At 35.4% G+C, this 19,190-nt stretch overlaps 1 protein-coding gene across 2 annotated transcripts; it reads left to right on the forward strand.

Annotated features, from left to right (window-relative positions):
- The first annotated feature begins 14,534 nt into the window (after window positions 1–14,534).
- On the forward strand, window positions 14,535–17,564 carry LOC105179287 (ubiquitin C-terminal hydrolase 12-like). 2 transcript variants are annotated; one of them, XM_088877255.1, is made up of 6 exons: window positions 14,535–14,882; window positions 15,735–16,077; window positions 16,156–16,257; window positions 16,378–16,449; window positions 16,568–16,633; window positions 17,261–17,564. In XM_088877255.1, exons 2-6 carry the CDS (start codon window positions 16,057–16,059, stop codon window positions 17,372–17,374), a joined length of 375 nt encoding a protein of 124 aa, XP_088733381.1. In that variant the 5' UTR covers window positions 14,535–14,882; window positions 15,735–16,056; the 3' UTR covers window positions 17,375–17,564. The 2 variants fall into 2 exon arrangements, with proteins under 2 accessions (XP_088733381.1, XP_088733380.1); XM_088877254.1 differs by having other exon boundaries at window positions 14,535–16,077.
- Window positions 17,565–19,190: the final 1,626 nt, after the last annotated feature.

The raw sequence follows: 19,190 nt of genomic DNA on the forward strand, positions 1-19,190 counted from the left end.
ATTAATTTATTAATTCGACTCTTCTAGAATTAATTCCATCCCATTATAGTGATTGGGTATGACACTTTAGGTTCACCCTCAACTAGACTTGGGTGTGTGTGACCAATGCAATTAATTAAATCAATTTTAATAAATTATCTCTGATTATCCCATAATTAGAAATAACCTGTGACCATGGGTGGTCGTCTAGCAACAGTCATGGTACTATAGACTAGGTGAAACATGGAGTGAACATTTATGCTCTGAATTCATATGAGTACGGTCCTATTGTCAACCGTCTTACGACCTTAGTCTAGAGCATAGAATTGGGCGTCGGTTCCCATCTTTGACTAGGAAACTATACTTGATAATCAAGACGTGTTTCATCTACTGATTTGATCTAGGAAACCTATCCCTCATCGATCAATCGCTTTGGCAAAAAACTTTTAGAATCTAAAGCATCTTAGAGCGCATAAGAGACTGTCTGCCATATACTAACAAGAGACAGATCCTCTCTTGGAATCCACCGTCCTTGCTACCAACATTGATTGCACTGGATAAATCTTATAATGACCATGCCTCACGACATGGCCACCGCTCATCATATCCACGATATGGTCTTAGTATGCACGTGACTACAGTGATTCCTCAATTCCAAGGACTAATCTCGTACTATCATAATTGAGAATCTCAATGATACCGACCAAGCCTTAAAAGACTTCCATATGATAATTTCAGTGAGTCAGTTCAATCCACCCGACTATCTTGTCAACTAACCTACTAAAACTACACAAACAACTTATGTCTCCTACCGACGAAACACCACTACAGTACTTAGTGCAAGTCTTTGCAGGATCTTGAGATCCTCGACTTGGAATGTTTCACACCGACGCTTAGGAGTTGGTTCATAGCTGCCAAAGCTATGCGCAGCCTAACTCCACGAGTTTCACTTTCAGTGTGTGGGTATTTCGTTTTGACATTGAAACCCTATTCTATATCAGTGGTAAGCAGAGCGAAACACACTGCCTACTTGATAGACTTACCATATTCATCAATTTAATATTATGTGATAAAGATTGGCAAATGGCAAACAATAAATATTAGATTGGCATATTTGTAATCCGTTCTGATAATAACTCGATTCTACGTAATACTGTTTAGTGAATACAATAAGTATTCGCTATTGGCATTTCATTTATTATGCTCATTACATATATGTTTGCATTTCTTTTAAGCATCACAACAAAGCCCACGGACCATTTTAACAACTGTGCAACAGTTGGACTACGCATTGGATGGAAGTCCTGAAACCAACTGCCAAGGGTTGAGAATGAAATGTTCCAAGTCGAGGACCTCGAGAATGAGCATCGAGTGTCCTATGGAGACTTGCATTAAGAGTCGCATTCATTTGATGAGTGCCGTGTTTCATCGATGACATACGTTGGACATTTATGCAACCTTAATGGGTCGATTGGCTAGGTGTCGAATCGACTGAACTGACTCACGGGGTCGTTATATGGAAGCCTTGGAGGTTTGGTCGGTATGACTCGAATCCTCGGCTTGGATAGTGCGGGAATGGTCCTCAGACTTGAGGAATCACGGCAGTCACGTGCATATGATGATTATATCCTGGGCCTGTGCGAGAGGTGACTATGTCACAGACACGATCATCATAAGTCTTAACCAGTGCAGTCGAACTATGTAGCAAGGACGGTGAATTCCAAGAAGAGGATCCGTGCCATGTTAGTATATAACAGAGGTATCTTCCATGTACTTGGAGATGTGTTCACATTGTATAAACTTGAGGCCACACTTATTGGTAATATAGGAAAAGGGGTTCCTATGTCGAGCAATTTGGTGTAACGTGATCTCAAGTATTAAGCATAGACACCTAGTCCAGAATGGGAGCCTACACCAATTTTCATGCCCTAGACTAATGTCGGAAGACGATAGATGGAAGGACCATACCCGTATGAACTCGAGAGCCTAAAACTTCACATGGATATATTCACTTAGTCTCTAGTGCCACGGACTGTTGCTAGACGGCCACCCATGGTGACGGGCTTTCTTGATCAAGGGTTGATCGAGAATTATTAAATAAATTAGATTAATTAATTATAGTGTTTGACACTAGCCCAAACCTTACTAAAAGGTGAACCTAAAGAGACACATAAATTACAGAGAAGGAATGAGGAATTAATTCAATAAGTAATTGGATTACTTGCAAATAAGAGAGATCCATTGGATGGAGCCAAAGGATAAATTACTAGGCTTCATTTATATTGGGCTTGCCTTTATTATTTAATAAGTTCGACTTATTAATTAATAAAGGCTTATTGGCTTCATGTATTTAATTTGATTAAATATGATGAACTTAATTAGGTACATTCTAATTAAATTAGATTTAATTAAAATTAGTTGGGCCTTGTATTTTTATCTTAATAAAATCGGCCAAACACCCTAATTAAGCCTGTTGAAAAACTGACGAGCAATTATCACTTTTGAAGAGTGCTATGTTAGTCATTTTTTATTTGGAATAAAGAATATATTACCTTTTGGATTGTAGAATGAATCTAGACACATTTTAGTACATTCATACAAGGTATATATATTAGTTCTTTTGAATATCTAATAACATAACACAACACAAAGACTAATTTCCTACCCTAGAGCTCCAAATCGGCCGCTTCCTTCTTCTGCACACTTGGTATGATCTTTTCTCCCTTATTCTTTTCTAGCAAATTGAATTAAAGAATTTCATATTCCGGTGTGGTGTGGACGTGTCTTTAGAGGGCTTCTACTTTGAATTCTCGCATGAACAAATCAACGAAAGAAGGTTTGAAGTAAATCAAGCAAAGATAATACTTGATTTACATTTCTTGCATCTTCTAGTTTTAATTTTACCATAAGACCTGATTTAGTTTATTGTTTATTTAATGAACTAGATCGAATGCCCGGGAACTCCAATGGTACACCATGATTTTATATAATTTGTTTTTTAATTTGTGAATTTTTATTTACGGCTTTCGCTTGCGCATTCTCGGGCCGATCTACTAGCATTTTTGTTGCTTTCAAGTGGTATCATGAAGCCTTAGACTGCGTGTATGGCTTTTTATTTTGTTGGTGGGCCTGTGTGCCCTTGTGATTAATTTTCTCCTCTCTCTCTTTATTTACCTTGGAATATTAAGGCTTGCTCTCATCCCCCCTATGTACTCCCCTCGATTTTTTATCGGGATTTTTTATTTCAATTGTAATGATAGTAACATTGATTTTTGGTGTGGTTTTATAATTTCTATGTAAAAGCAAGTCTATGGAGATGAAGGCCCGCGAAGAAAGGAAGGAGTTTGAAGGCCCATTTATATGTTGATGGGTAAATCACTATTTTAATAGTATAAGGTCACCTTAGACAGTCCTTAGACTCACTGCGGGCTCAGTGAGTCACATAGTTTGGGCTCTTGATCATCCAACAGGGGTTTCTAGGTTTATTGCATGCGATGTGTTTACTTAATGCTTTAAATATTTGATATTTGTGCTTGCAATGTTAATATGTGAAGAGGTCTCGGTCTAAAAACTCAATATTAACTCTCACTTGGTTGGACCAAGTTAAATATTAGGCCTATAATGGACTTCGATCGAAATGGTTTTGATCCGTCCAAGCCTTCCATCCACAGCAATGTGGTGAGGAAGCTATTGATACCCAAGTGTGGTCTCATGATTCATGATACACTTAGGATAGAGGAAAGCTGTACCATTATTGTGATCAAAGGAACATGCTCACCGTTTTCTTGTCTCACGTGTCGTGGGGGACGGTGAATGAAATGTGATATGGTTGATGGGTGGAGCCTAACACCGAGTAACATGATTCGCTTGGAGTCTCGGAATCATGTGAAAAGGTGAGGTAAAGGATCTTGGGAATCTCATGGAATGAGAATGGTATTGGATACCTCCCACGAGGCCTTTGGCATTTGAATCGTAAAAGTAGGGCATGACAAATTCGCCTGTGGATCCTAAGCTTACTAGGAAATGTTATTTTTGAAACCCCACTTGAGAATGGTGGGCTTTCGTATAAATAGTGGGAGAGTTAAAGACTAAAGACAAAGTCTTTAAGCTTAATTTATAATATTTCGATAAATGTAAATTTTATTAAGTACAGTACAACAAGCATCAACTAGGTGGATTCCTCGACAAACCAAGGAATCGGCCTTAAACGATAAAGTGCGCATGTACTAACAGCATAAGGCAGTTGAACAGTAAGAATCCTTTGTCGCACGTCGTCAAGAATAAGTGTACCCAAAGTCTATGAATCACGAGGCCCCCATCAAAACGTCGAAGATTACGCTCACACTAGATGTGATAAATCAAGGAACCAAGTAAGGCACGATAGGACGCATATATCATGTGTTTGCCCTTCCATCTGCTAGCAGCCCACAACAGGTCGGTAGGCCATGGGCGGTTTGGCCAAGGGAAGCGAAGTGTGAGTCGAATCACCTGCAAACAACTTCTCGAACAGGGGCAGTGAAAGAATAAGTGGTTGTGATTTTCCGCTGCACCGTCCGTAAAAAGAACACAGGAGCTATCCAAGTGAGATAACCAAGGCTTGTCCATGGTAGAAAGCTTACCAAGTATGGCTAGCCAACAGACAAAGGTATGTCTAGGGATCTTAAAGGGGCCCAAGAGTAGTGAAGACCAACCTACCTTCGGACCTTGAGCCCGGAGCGATGGGAGTACCGTAGCTGACGTTGGAGTCGCTGTCTGAGTTCACCATAAAATACTGTTATTACCACCATCAATGTGTGGAAGGGAATGCATAATCTGTTGAATATCCGTGAGCATTCATAAAGGGTATTCGTGGGATCGCAGGAGGGGCCAACGCCATTGTCCATCCTCAATGCAAGCAACAACTCTGTCTGTCAGCAGTGAATTCGTGAGGCTAGGTCCATTTGGAATCTGTCGAATAAATGGGCCTAACTCATGACAAGGATCCTACCATAAATAGAATGTAGCCCGATCACCAATAACATACTGCACAAACGGTCGAATGAGGGGCCGAAGATGGAGGAGTTTCCGCCAACCCCATGAACCCCTTCGATCTGACACCGTCCAGATAGAAGTATCTCACAATCTTGTGTGATAGATCAAATCCACCCAAATAGATGCCCTATTGCCCCGAATAACTTGCCACAATTTAACTCCCATAAGAGCACGGTTGAGGTAGTGATATCTTGGTTGCCTTGACCACCTTCATTAATAGGTAGACATACACAATCCCAAGCGAAGTTGAATCCTTCCATAGGAAAGCCCTCAGTCGCTTTTCTACCTCCCGAGTGACACCTTTAGGCAAAATAAAAGCAGAGGCCCAATATACACCAAGAGTAGTAAGAACAGATTTAATAAGTTGTACTCGTCCCACTTATGATAAAAACGTACCTTCCCAACCTTTAATACGCTGATTGAGTTTGTCAAGCAGGGTTTACAATCCAAAAGAGTAAGTCGCAACGATATAAGGGGGAGTTCCAAATACTTCATCGGTAAGTGTCCCTCCTAATCAGAAGCTGATCGTTAGAGAATCATGTGACTCTTCTGTACATTAATGCGAAGGCCCTTAATTCATAATATTACAATCATCTGCTGATTTTTATTTAATTTTCTATTTTTTAGAAAATATCTAAGAACCCTTTAACTATGATAATGGAGACTAACAAATTTAATGGCACGAACTACAATGATTAGTTGCGAAATATGAGGATTGTCCTAGATTTCGTGAACCAGGATTATATTTTGGACAAGCCACTCCTAATGGCCTTGCCAAAAGGATCCTCGCCTGAAGAACGTGTCACGTTCGAGAAGTGGTTTGAGGAGAACCGTAAGGTTCATAGTATCATATTGGCTTCGATGCCTAGTGACATCCAAAAGCAATATGATAGACTGGATATTGTTCTCTCGATAATGCTCCACATGAAGGAAGTTTATGCAGTTCCTAACAGGCATATTATATATACCGCCACAAAAGTATTCTCCAAGACCAAGATGGCCGAAGGATCGTCTGTACAAAGTCACGGGGTTAAAATGCTATCCCTAGTGGAGAAGCTCAAAGACCTCAAAGTTGGGCTTCACAATGACACGTACATTGACGTGATCCTTCAGTTGCTTGCTCTATCCTACAACCTATTTATTATTAACTACAACTTGAATGGACTTGAGAAGTCTATTGATCAGTTAATTAATATGTTGGTCCAATATGAGGCGCCGAGTCACAAGTTTATGTCGGCGGTATTCGTAGGAGAGGCTTCAACCTCCATAGTGAAAGGCAAGAGGGTTGAAAGGTGGAAGAGGAAGAAGGGCAAGGGAAAAGCTGTCGAAACTACTATTTGAAAGTACCGCGAAAAATGCGACTGGATTGGCCCGGGAACGGGCAAGCGAAAGCGGTAATATAAATTACGTAAATTAAAACAAAACATAATAAAATCATAATTTCAAGTGGTCTACCCTTGGAGTTCCCGAGCGTTTGATGTAGTTATGCAAATATAACAATAAAATAAATGGGGCTATGATTGAATGAAAACTGATCGATACATAAATCGTGAATCAAGAATTACCTTTTGATTTGATTTATTTCGAACATCCTTTGTTTGACCTGTTCATGCAACGTTTTAACGTAGAAGCCCTTTAAAGTTGCGTCGACACCCACCGGACTTGTGGATCCCTCAATCCTCTTTGCTAGACAAAAAGTAGGGAGAAAAATACACACAATGTGTGTATACAAGAGGGTCGGCCGAGAGGTGGAATTAGGGCGTAGGATATTATTTTGTGTATTATGTATTTTTTTTTATTAGTTATTCCAAATAACTAATACACATATATATACCTCGTATGGATGCATTAAAATATGTCTAGGTTCATTTAACTATCTATAAGCTAATAAAATCCTTTATTCAAAATAAATAATGACTCACATGGTACTTTTCAAAAGTTAATTTGTTAGTCAATATTTTCTTTTCTAATCATTTCTACCAACTTAATTAACGGGCTTCGACCGCTTTTAATTAATTAAAATACAAGGCCCAATAATTTTAATTAAATTCAATTTAATTAAAGCCCACTTACTTAAGTCCATTTTATATTTAATTTAATTAAATATATGAGCCCAATAAGTCTTTATTAATTAATAAGTCCAACTTATTAAATAATAAAGATAAGTCCATCATAAATTAATCCTATTAATTTATTCATGGGCTTATCCATCTAATGGATCCGTCTTATTTATAAGTAATCCAATTACTTATGGAATTAATTCTCAATTAATTCCTCGTCCCTTTTTGATGATTTGTGTATGACTTTTTAGGTTCACCTTTCAGCTAGACTTGGGTTAGTATCAAACACTATTATTAATTAAATTCAATTTAATTAATAATTTTTGATCAACCCTTGATCAAGAAAACCTGTTACCATGGGTGGCCGTCTAACAACGGTCTATGGCACTAGAAACTAGGAGAATATCCATGTGAATTTTTAGGCTCTCAAGTCCATACGGTTATGGTCCTTTCATTTACCATCTCCTAGCCTTAGTCTAGAGCATGAAATTGAGTGTCGGTTCCCATCCTATACTAGACGTCTTTGCTTAATACTTGAGATCGCGTTATGCCAAATTGCTCGACATATAACCTCTTTTTTCTATTAGATCAACGACTTTGGCCACAACTTTATATAGTGTAGACGCATCTCCAAGTGCATAGGAGATACCTCTGTCACATTTTGACAGGGAACAAATCCTCTTCTAAGGAACTCACCGTCCTCACTACATACTTTGACTGCACTAGACAAGGCTTACGATGACCATATCTGAGACACGATCACCTCTCAAATAAATCTAAGATACAGTCATCGCAAGCACGTGACTGTAATGATTCTCAAGTCTGGGGACTGCACTCGTACTATCGAAGTCGGGGATTCGAGTATTACCGACCAATCCTTCAAGGCTTCGTTATAATAATTCCAATTCAGTTCAATCGATTCCATACCTAGCCAATCGCATAAACATCCCACATTTGTTGCTGATGAAATACGACACTCATCAAATGAATGCGACTCTTAATGCAAGTCTCAGTAGGACTCAAGATGCCGAGTCTCGAGGCCCTCGACTTGGAACATTTTAAACCCAACCCTTGGCAGTTGGTTTCATAACTGCCATCCAATCTGCAGTCAACTGTTGCATGGTTGTTAAAATGGTCATGGGCATCTGTTGTGATGTCAAAGCAGTGCTTGACGTAATTTGGTAAGCACAACAGATACGTGTGCCGAAGAAGAATACTTACCATATTCGTTGGGAAAACAAGGATTGCTCCAATGATTCTCAAAACCACCAATCCAATTGGCTTTTGGTCACCTATCCCAACAATCTCCCACTTGACCTTAAAGCCAATTACTCATGTTTCCATATTAAATTGATTATGAGTAATCTGCGATATCTGCTAGTTCTTATGGGTCTACCTTTTGTTTCTGCTGATTTCTTGTGGTCCAACCGCACATTACATCTTCCTATCATCACCCAAAGCAGATGATGTTGTCTATGATTTTTTTCTTGGGCTTGTGATGAGATCTCAGGCCTTTTATCTGGTGCGTAGCCCACTTGTCATCCTCTAAGGTGACTACTAGTGCGGCTATGCTAGGTAGCATACCCAACAATCCGGTGTTGTTTTTCGGTCCTAACTATTTTCCAATTATAACTTTAAAATTGCCATACATTCAATTTTTCATGATAAGATTCCTTATGGTATACCACTTGGAACTTTTCTAATATTACCACATTATCATAAATCTCGAATGTATTTTCATTTTGAGATAGCCATCTAGAATATAGTGTTCTAAACATCTTATAAAATGTCTCGATCATGTGCTTATAAGCTTAGCCAAACACCCTGTTATCCTTTTTCTATATATTTCGCATTAGTAAAACTTTTTGTTCGTGTAGGAGAGGCTGAAGAGGGAGCAAAAAGAGAAAGAACTAAATAAGTAAAGAAAAGCAGAAGCTAATATGTACATGATTGTAAAGGTAAATTATATTTACATTTCTTCTACATAGTTGTTGTTGTTGTTATTCTTGTTGTTACTTGTACTATGTTGGGAAAATAGCATGCTTCATCCAGTAAGTTAGTAATTTTAACCATTTAACATTCTACTATTCCTTAAATATCCATAATGTAATTAAAGTTGTACTATGTCACTTGTACTATGTTGGGAAAATAATATTTTTCATATCGTAATTTAAGGTCTTTCAACTTTTTGTCCCACTGGTTATGGAATTCTCACTTTTATCCCTGTAACTTATGAAAAGTAACACTTTTGGTCTCATTACACCTTTCTATTAGATATTTTAATGAAAACACGTAGTCGTTGAGCCTTTACACTTTTGGTCCCTTGGTTACATGACTCTCACTTTAGTCTGAATTTAAAAATACAGCACTTTTGTTCACATGCACTTAACTATCACGTAGTTTTTTTATTAATTATCTAATAAAAAATGTGTCATGAGACTAAAAGTGCTAAATTTTGAAAGTTAGTAACCAAAAGTGATAGTCCAATAACCAATGGGACCAAAAGTGGACGGCTTCATTTTATGGGAAGAAAAATATTATTTTCCCATACTTGTACTATGTTCTTATTAGGTAAAATAGAAGATGATTGATAGGAAGAGATTGCCAGAGAATTTCTTGCACGAGTGTACTTCCAGCATTTCTGGATATGGGGAAAGCGCCAGAATAAAACTCATTATCCTAATCGGCCATTGACACTCCTAGAGGAGTCCTACACCATAAACATCTTATGCTTCTTAATTATATTTTTTATCACTTTTGCCACATCATTATGCGGTTTTTCATGATTGTGTTCACATTGGATTTTCTACTCCTATTGCATCTTCTATTTAGTTTCACATATATATTTTGACGTGCATAAAATCTTTTCCCTAGATAAAATTAATAACATAATTTTTATACACGTGATATGTATATGTGAAATAAAATAGAAGATGCAACAAGAATTATAATAGAAAATGTAGTTCGAGTTGTGTTGGGTAATATATAGCATTGGCTTTTTATTTTCTATTTTCTTTTGGGTAGTTGTAAGGGTATGAGTTCGACAAAATTTTAAGATTCAAACTCAAGTTCGGGCTTGACATAACATGAAAAGGAAAAACTAAGTTCAAACTCAATGCTATTTATTAAGAAAATTTAAATTTTGATTGGGAAGATAACTTTAAAACATTAATGTATTTAAGAATATTTATTAAACATATTACACAAACAAAATAAAGATTTACCTTATGTTTAATCATAAATATTGTATATATACATTTTTTTTAATCAAAAGTAGTTAATAAATTATGAAAGTATAATGGCAATTATAAATTATGAAACTGAATGTATAATAATCTTTAAATAGTTTTACTAATCGATTATTACAAAGTATAAAATTTTAAAAACTTCTTACTTATGCCAATTCTGCAAAATAGATTAGTTTAGTCAGCAAAGATGTGTAAAGATACAAATTAAATTATGTAAATACTTAAACATAAATTGCTTATTTACATATTTCATTAATAAAGTATAAAACATATAAAAAGTATTCAGTATTTCTTGGAATTTTTCATTACTATAAAGAAGATTATCTTACAAATATTTTTTGTTCTGAATTAATTATATAACAAAATTGTTTGATAATATAAATATATATGTATTGAAAAGATAATTTTTTAAAACTAAAACCAAACTGATTATGAAATATTTATGATACTGCTATAGCAATTTAAATTATTATTTTGTTAATTATGTAAAATAAAAGAGAAGAACAAGTACTATTATATCTCAATGTATAGAACATAAAAAAAATACTAAATCATTTATTAATCATAACTTTAGTAAATATATAAGTTAAATTATGAGATTATTTTATAGAATTCAAAAAATAAGATATTCATTGAACGCAATTCTAATATATTTTACATTATAGTATTAAATATATATTTATTTAGGGATAATTAGACCGCCTTTTCTTTAAGTTTGGTACTATTATACATAAACTTTATGTGATTTGAGAAATTATATCTAGTACTACTAATTTTATGTTCATCTAACAAATAGTTTTTCCCGTTAGTCAAAATTCACCAAAAGTGCTGATATTAGCAAAACAAAATTGAATGAAAATCCAGATTTTGCCTTTGATTGACTTATCACTGATGTATTGTAGGTCAAATTTTTTTTTTCTATTTAAACTGCTCTTATACATCTTCACGCACGCTAATGCATTTGAGGAGGTCTATCTTCACCCTTATAAAGGTTGTTTTGCTAGGAAAAATTTGTTTAACCTGCAATAAGTAATAAGTCATTTGCAGGTAAATAGAGTTTTCCACTCCAATATCTTTTACTAATATATAAGAAAATTCTATGAATTTTGACTAATAGAGGGATTAAATTATTGAATGAAAATAAAAGATATTGTTACTAAATGTAATTTTTCAAACTACAGACAGTTTATGTATAATTACATCAAATTTTAATGAACGATTGTATAATCATCCCATTTGTATAAAATGTCTGTAAAATTAAAGTTATATAAGTATTAAAAAAAAAAGAGGAAACTTGCAGATAGAAACATATGTGGAAGGCGTGGTTAGAGTTTGTTGATTGGCTCTGCTTTTGATCTTGATCGACACCATTTCCACTTCGGAGTAACTTACATGGGTACTAAAAGACACTTAACATTTTGAATGTCAGCCATATGATTGTATGAACATTTCAGACTGTTGTATGATTGTAGGTCAGCCATTTAAAGAGGTTATCAAGTAAACAATCCCAATGCTGATAAATAGAGCGTGCACAGGTAATTCATGATAATTCCAAATTTATGTAGTAAATGAGCTTTGAAGGCCTTTCTTTACATCATTGGTCTTATTAAATTTCTGTACTATGATTAAGAATTTGCGCTAGCCCTTTCCCTGATAAAGAAAGTGATGACATTTTACTGTTCTATAAGCTTTATGAGCCTGAGAAAGGGGAGTTAAGGTATTTTTCTTGTTCCCTTGTTTCCCATGAGGTTCTATGTGGAGAAAATATCTTTAGAAAAGATAGACACGAGTAATTCCCTGAAAAGTAAGGATAAAAGAATGGTATTCGCCTTTAATCTATTCTCATTTCATATCAGATATGCTGGAACACTTTTTGTCAAGAGCTAGACAAGCCATCAGATATTCTAGAGAAGTTAAATCAACTTGCAGGCTATGCTCTTGATGAAGAGATAGTATTTGCTTATTTCTACATCTTGGTAAGAATCCTAATAGATTTTTGTTAGCTGCAACTTAAAATGAAACCAACATGCAACTGTTTTCATTAGATGGAGCTATTATTGCATCTGTCAAATGTCATGGAGCTGAATTTAACTCATGTTATATGCAATTTCTTTGCAAGGACTAAAAAATTGCTATGCACATATAGAGTTTAAATGGTGAAGATATCTTAAAAAATGCCCAAATATATTCTAAATGGTGAAGATATCTTCTGTTTTTTGCTTCTCAGGAGATAAAGTTTGAGCCCACAGTCGTGTGCATACATTGACACGGGATTTACATTTACATTTAACCAGGTATATAAAAATCACAAGCACAGGCATCTTGTCAGGACAAAGATTGTATTTTGATAACTTTCTGGTTTCTTCTATTGCAGCTAGAGAATGGGGACATTGTCTAGTATCAAAAGTCACTGCCTGCTAAAACAAGGAAACTATTTCGTTGCCCGAATATTCCATCCTTCCTTGAATACCAGCATAGCCTTTAAGTACATTTTCATAAATATTGCGTTCATATTAATTAGTAATATTTATCTATATGCATTTGCATCTTAGGTAGAATCACTATATTGTAGTTACAAGATATATATTTCACATGTCATATTTCATTCTTATGTTGATGGTCTTGCTGGATTGTGGGAATATCTTTTCCTAAAGTATCAAACATAATCCATATTGGTCTAACTTGGACCTTTTCGGCATATAGTTCATTTCGATAGCTCATTAATGTTTTTCGAAATTGCCTCTTTCACAACTAGCAGTTCTTCATATTTGAGCTTTTCTTTAATGTAAACACATCACTATGAAGATGTCCAATCCTCTTCTTATTTTCCCCCTGGTTGCTTGTTTTGTAGGAATATTTTAAATATGTTGGGTGTTTCCTAGTTATTCTCTAACCTTGAACCAAAAAATATTTTGAAGGAGGTTCCATTTTATGAGACTGAAAACCATGTACAATTTTCAACTTTCTTGCAATTTTTTGTTATTCGAATTTTGAGAAATATGAAACCTCTCGTACTTTCCTCCCTCCTTACCTAGACATGGATGAGCATGCAAGTCAAGCTGACTTCTTTCTCAACCTTACTCCCTCCAAACCTAAACATGGGAGAGCATTCACATCATGCTTACTCCATGTCTTCCTCCTTCCAAACCTAGATCCGGATGAGCATTTACGAGAAGCTCAGGTTCCTCCGTCCAGACCTAGATGCGTATAAGCATTTATGTCAAGCTAACTTCATGTCTTCCTCTCTCCCAACATAGATGCAGATGCGCATTTATGTGAAAACTCACTTTATACGTTCCTCCATCAGAACCTAGGTGCAGATGAGCATGGATGTGCGTACTTCCTTGTCACATTCAACTTTTAGTTATTTTTAATAAGAGTATAACTCTACTAGATTTTGTCCTTGTTATTCCTTCAAATAGTTCCTTCTCACTCCAATTCTCTTCTATAGGTTCCCTTTATAGTGTAATATTAATAGTTATTTATAATTTTAGACTTCATATAGTAGCTTTGCATTTCAATGAAAACCATATCTCTAGCTTTCTCGAGTTTACACTTATCCAATATCTCGCGCCTAGAAAATGAATCCTTATGTTTTCACTTGAATTTTATATTTAAAAATAGCAATAAGAGGGCTAACATAGATGAGACTTGTATTTGCTACATTGGAGCTTGCTATTGGAAGAACCCTATGCTGCAAATCTCTTAAGATGAACAGCCCATTTATTTCACTGCCATATTAGACATTGCATTCTAGCTTGCTCTCGAACTTATTTTTTATTTTTCTCTACGTGTTTCTCCTCCTTGAGATAGTCACTTTTATCACATAGTCAATGATATGCTGCATATTGACTATTGTATAAGCTACCTAAAGATAGTGTAGTTAAATTACTTTCCTAGCCCATATTATTTGTTTCATAAAAAAGTTTTACCTATTGAAGTATTTGGATATCTGATGCAATTATTCGCTTAAAATTATAGAAAATATAAAACATGTACATTGTCTCTCCAAGAAAGCATGATTCATGCTAGAGTATAATGTTATATTATCCAATGATGTTGTTGGAATTTTTGGCCCATGCACCCCCCCCCCCCACTTGGATGGCAGCCCACTAACTGCCTGGCCCATTACCTGACCCGACCATTCTTCTACTTAACCCTATTCTTCCACTGTTCAGTCGGCGCCTCTTCCTCTCCCTCCTTTCTATCTCTGATTTTGTTCCTCTCAAGTTTCCATTGCTCTTGGAAATCCCTCATCATCTCACCTCTTTCTATCTATGTTCTCTGTGTTCTATTAGTATATATATATATTGGTCTTCTATGGTTTTAAAGAGATAGAACAACAACAAAACGAAAACCCCTTTTCGTGAAATAATTTTTGAGAATATTTGCTGAGTGTGAAAGAAACTTCTTAGTGGAATTTTAAGTGATTCAAAATGAAGCCTAAGTGGTCTCTTTATGGATCTTTGTGTCTTGGTGGCTTTGTGGTTTTTCTGCAACCATGTGGGTTGTCGGTCGGTGGTGGCACTTGGGCATTCGGTTGCCAGATCTGGCTCCTAAGCCGGTTACTTTACTACTTTCCGTACTATTATTATTCTATTATTCTTCTTTATTCATTGATATGAAATTATTGTATAAGGGTTTTCAAATTCACCATTATCTTTGTAAATATTGTTTCATTTGGGTTCATCACTTTGTGGAAAAATTCCCAATAGATCTCATCATATTATCTTCCACGATTCTTTGAAATTCCTCGCTGTTTCTATTTCTCCCTCTCTTGCTCCTTGTTTCTCGTTATCTTAGTGTGATGCCTATGTTTGTGTGCTTTATTGCTCTTCGACTTCTCTTGTATTTTCTCCCTTTGCATTTCTCCTCCTTGAAATGGTCCCTTTTATCACATAGTTGATGTTGTGCCTCATATTGAATGCATAAGTTAATTACCTGAACAAAGCATTATTAATTACTTTCCTAGCCCGTATTATTTGTTTGACTACAAAAGGTTTTACCTATTGAAGTATTTTGATATTTGATACTATTATCCGCTTAAAGATATACAAAATATAAAATTTGTACATTGTCACCTCCGAGAAATAATGAATCATATCGGAGTATTATATTATCAAGTGATCTGATCATATTATCTTCCACGATTCTTTAAAATTTTTGCTCTTTCTCTTGCACCTGGTCTTGATTCCCATTATCTTAGTGTGCATGTGCTTATGCATACATGGACACTATTAGTTACTCAATGTACCCCATATATAACATCTATTTCCTTTCAGTGACCCCAAAAAATAACGGTTCTAAGTCAAAAAGTATTATTTTTCCCTGTAACTACCTTCTTTTTAAAACAATGATGTGATGCATCTAACTTTCATTTAATATATCCTGCCTTTTTTGGTTTGTTGTTCTGCAGGTTATCCACTTTCGCTCCTGGGAAAGGCCTAAAAAGGATGAATTTTGTATACAACTGTGAGTTCAATAGAAGATAGACTTTTAATTCTAGAGTGTAATTTCCTATGTTATGATTGGTAATGTTGATCCACATAACGCTGCTATTCAAATTCCACTAATTATGAAGGTCAAAGCTTGATTCATATGATGAAGTTGTTAATAAAGTATCGAACCAACTCGGAGTTAATGATCTGTCCAAACTACGGCTTACATCAAACATTATCTACTCTCAGCGACCAAAAGCTCATCCTATAAGATATCGAGGAGCAGAAAACTTGTTAGAGATGCTGCTGCATTACGACCAAGTACGCATTCATACAACTCTAAGTCGGGGTTCATTCGATGAGGGTGTGAAACTAACAAAGCATTAATTTCTTGTTCAGCTTTCTGGTATTCTGCACATTGATGTAGGGGATATACCTCTGCCAGAATTGCAAGAGTTGAGAACCCACAAACTAGCTTTCAGCTATGCGGCAAACTCTGAAGTGAGTATTCATTCATAATTGGACTTTATTCTCCTATACAAGTGCATACATATGCAAGACTTGCAAAGTTATTATATATTTAGCAAACATTAAATATCTTATTTGTTTTGGTATGTATAGCTGGAAACTCACAGTATTAGGCTGCCAAAAGAAAGCACTGTGGGTGATGTGCTTGAGCATCTCAAGGACAAGGTAATATAGCTGACAAGTTATTACCGGGAGTCTGCGTGTGTGTTCCTAGAATTCTAAGATTTGTCGCTTAACATAGCGTTATATGATTTTTAACTGTTGCAATGTTTATATTAAATAGGTGAAACTTTCTCGTCCAAATGCAGAGCTCAGGTTGTTGGAAGTATTATCGCACAAGATCTATAAGGTCCTGAATCATTGCATCTTCTTTTTGTTTCATTCATTAGTTTCGTAATAATAATGTCAAAATAATATTTTTCTAAACATTTACTTAATAATCCAACTGAAATAGTTAAATTCAATTTATTTTATGCTGAAAAATCTTGTATGGGTTGACTACACACAAATTGCACGTGTCGGAGATATGCACTCTGACTTGGAAGTTGAGTCTCAGTACTTGCTAGGTTTTTGTATTTTGCCCATGTGCTCTTCACTTAGTAAATTGTATATTGTGTTTCCAAATGGATGTTAGAAATTTCTTATTCTAGCCTTCTATGCTTATTTTTTTAAGTTGCTGAAACTCCAAGTTCCTACAGATATTTCCTAATAGTGATAAGATCGCAACAATAAATGACATCGTTGGAATGTACGAGCAGAGGAGGTCTGTTTCTATCTCTATACATATGTGTGTCTATGCATAGAAATGCTTTCATTCTTCAGGTGATACACATAACAAAAAATATCTTGTTAATTGCTTGCCATGTTAGTACTGTGTCTTTGATAGGCTATGACACTTTTTCCTTTAAAATTGGATTCCCCATATGTTCATCTTTAATATCAACAATTTCTCCACTTTTATAATTTCTCATTGCAGATTCCAGAGGAAGAGAAATTTCTTGGACCACGTAAATGTTTGATCCATGTGTGTCACTTCATGCATGAGGATGCTCAAAACCAGACGGTAGTATTTCAGTTCGTTACTTCATAGTTTTCCTTAGATATTTGTACTCATTCTACCTCTGTATTTCAACTGCAAGTGCATCTCTTTCATTTTCTTCCTTTTAATTCTTATATATTCATTTTGCTTCTGGCAGCGAATTAAAACTCTAGGCGAGCCATTTTTATTAAAACATGGACACTATTAGTTACTCAATTGTATATCGATATGATTCATTGTTTCTCGGACGTGACAATGTATAAAATTTATATTTTGTATATTTTTAAGCAAATAATAGCATCAAATTTATATTCTGTTGAGAAACAAGTAATAGCGGCTACGAAAGCAATTAATTATGCTTTGTTCAGGCAATTAACGTATACAGTAGTGACTATGAGGCACAACATCGACTATGTGATAAAAGGGACCATTCCAAAGAGGAGAAATGCAAAGAGAGAAACTAAAAGAGAAGTCGAAGAGATATAAAGCATACGAACATAGGCATCACACTAAGATAACGAGAAACAAGAAGCCAAAGAGCGAGAAATAGAAAGAGTGAGGAATTAAAAAGAATCATGGAAGAAAATATGATGAGATCAGTTGGGAATTTATCCACAAAGTGATTAACCGAAATAAAATAATAACTACAGAGATAATGGTGGATTTGAAAACCTTATACTATAATATCACATCAAATGAACCCTGACTTAGAGTTATATAAATGCGTACTTGGTCGTAATGCAGCAGCATCTCTAACAAGTTTTTTACTCCTGGATATGTTATAGGATGAGCTTTTGGACGCTGAGAGTAGATATTGTGTAATGTAAGCCGTAGTTTGGACGGATCATCGACTCTGAGTTGGTTCGCTACTCTCTAGCAACTTCATCATATGAATCAAGCTTTGACCTTCACAATTAATGAAATTTGAATAGCAGCGTTAAGTTGATCAATATTACCAATCATAACATAGGAAATTACACTCTAGAATTTAAAATCTGTCTTTTATTGAACTCACAGTTGTAAACAAAATTCATCCTTTTCTGGCCTTTCCAATGAGCGAAAGTCGATAACCTGGATAGTTACAAACCAAAAAAGTCAAGATATATTAGATGAAACTTAGAAGCATCACATCATTGCTTTAACAAGAAGGTAGTTACGGGGAAAAAGAATACTTTTAGACTTAGAACCATTATTTTGAGGTCACTGAACGGAAATAGACGTTATAAAAGCGATACATTGAGTAACTAATAGTGTCCAGGTACGCACATGCACATGCACACTAAGATAGTGGGTATCATGACCAGGTGCAAGAGAAAGAGCAAAAATTTTAAAGAGTCGTGGAAGATAATATGATGAGATCGCTCGATAATATTATACACCGATATGATTCATTGTTTCTTGGAGGTGACAATCTACAAAATTTATATTTTGTATATTTTTAAGCAAATAATAGTATCAAATTTATATTCTGCTGAGAAACAAATAATAGCGGCTAGGAAAGCAATTAATTAGGCTTGGTTCAGGCAATCGACGTATACAGTAGTCACTGTGAGGCACAACATCGACTACATGATAAAAGGGACCATTCCAAGGAGGAGAAATGCAAAGAGAGAAAATAAAAGAGAAGTCGAAAAGCAATAAAGGACACAAACATAGGCATCACACTAAGATAATGAGAAACATGAAGCCAAAGAGGGAGAAATAGAAAGAGTGAGGAATTACAAAGAATCATGGAAGACAATATGATGAGATCAGTTTGGGAATTTATCCACAAAATGATTAACCCAAATAAAATAATAACTACAGAGATAATGGTGGATTTGAAAACCCTTATACTATAATATCAGATCAAATGAACCCTGACTTA

Source organism: Sesamum indicum, linkage group LG13, assembly GCF_026168435.1.
Source record: "Sesamum indicum cultivar Baizhima isolate 11 linkage group LG13, ASM2616843v1, whole genome shotgun sequence".
In the NCBI taxonomy this organism is placed as follows: Eukaryota; Viridiplantae; Streptophyta; class Magnoliopsida; order Lamiales; family Pedaliaceae; genus Sesamum; species Sesamum indicum.

Bases quoted from the DNA above. Each gene is read 5' to 3' on its own strand.
- LOC105179287 (XM_088877254.1), top strand. From the start codon at position 16,057: ATGCTGCTGCATTACGACCAA. The intron at 16,078-16,155 runs GTACGCATTCAT...TTTCTTGTTCAG, and splicing joins TGCTGCTGCATTACGACCAA to CTTTCTGGTATTCTGCACAT. The intron at 16,450-16,567 runs GTAATATAGCTG...TATATTAAATAG, and splicing joins TTGAGCATCTCAAGGACAAG to GTGAAACTTTCTCGTCCAAA.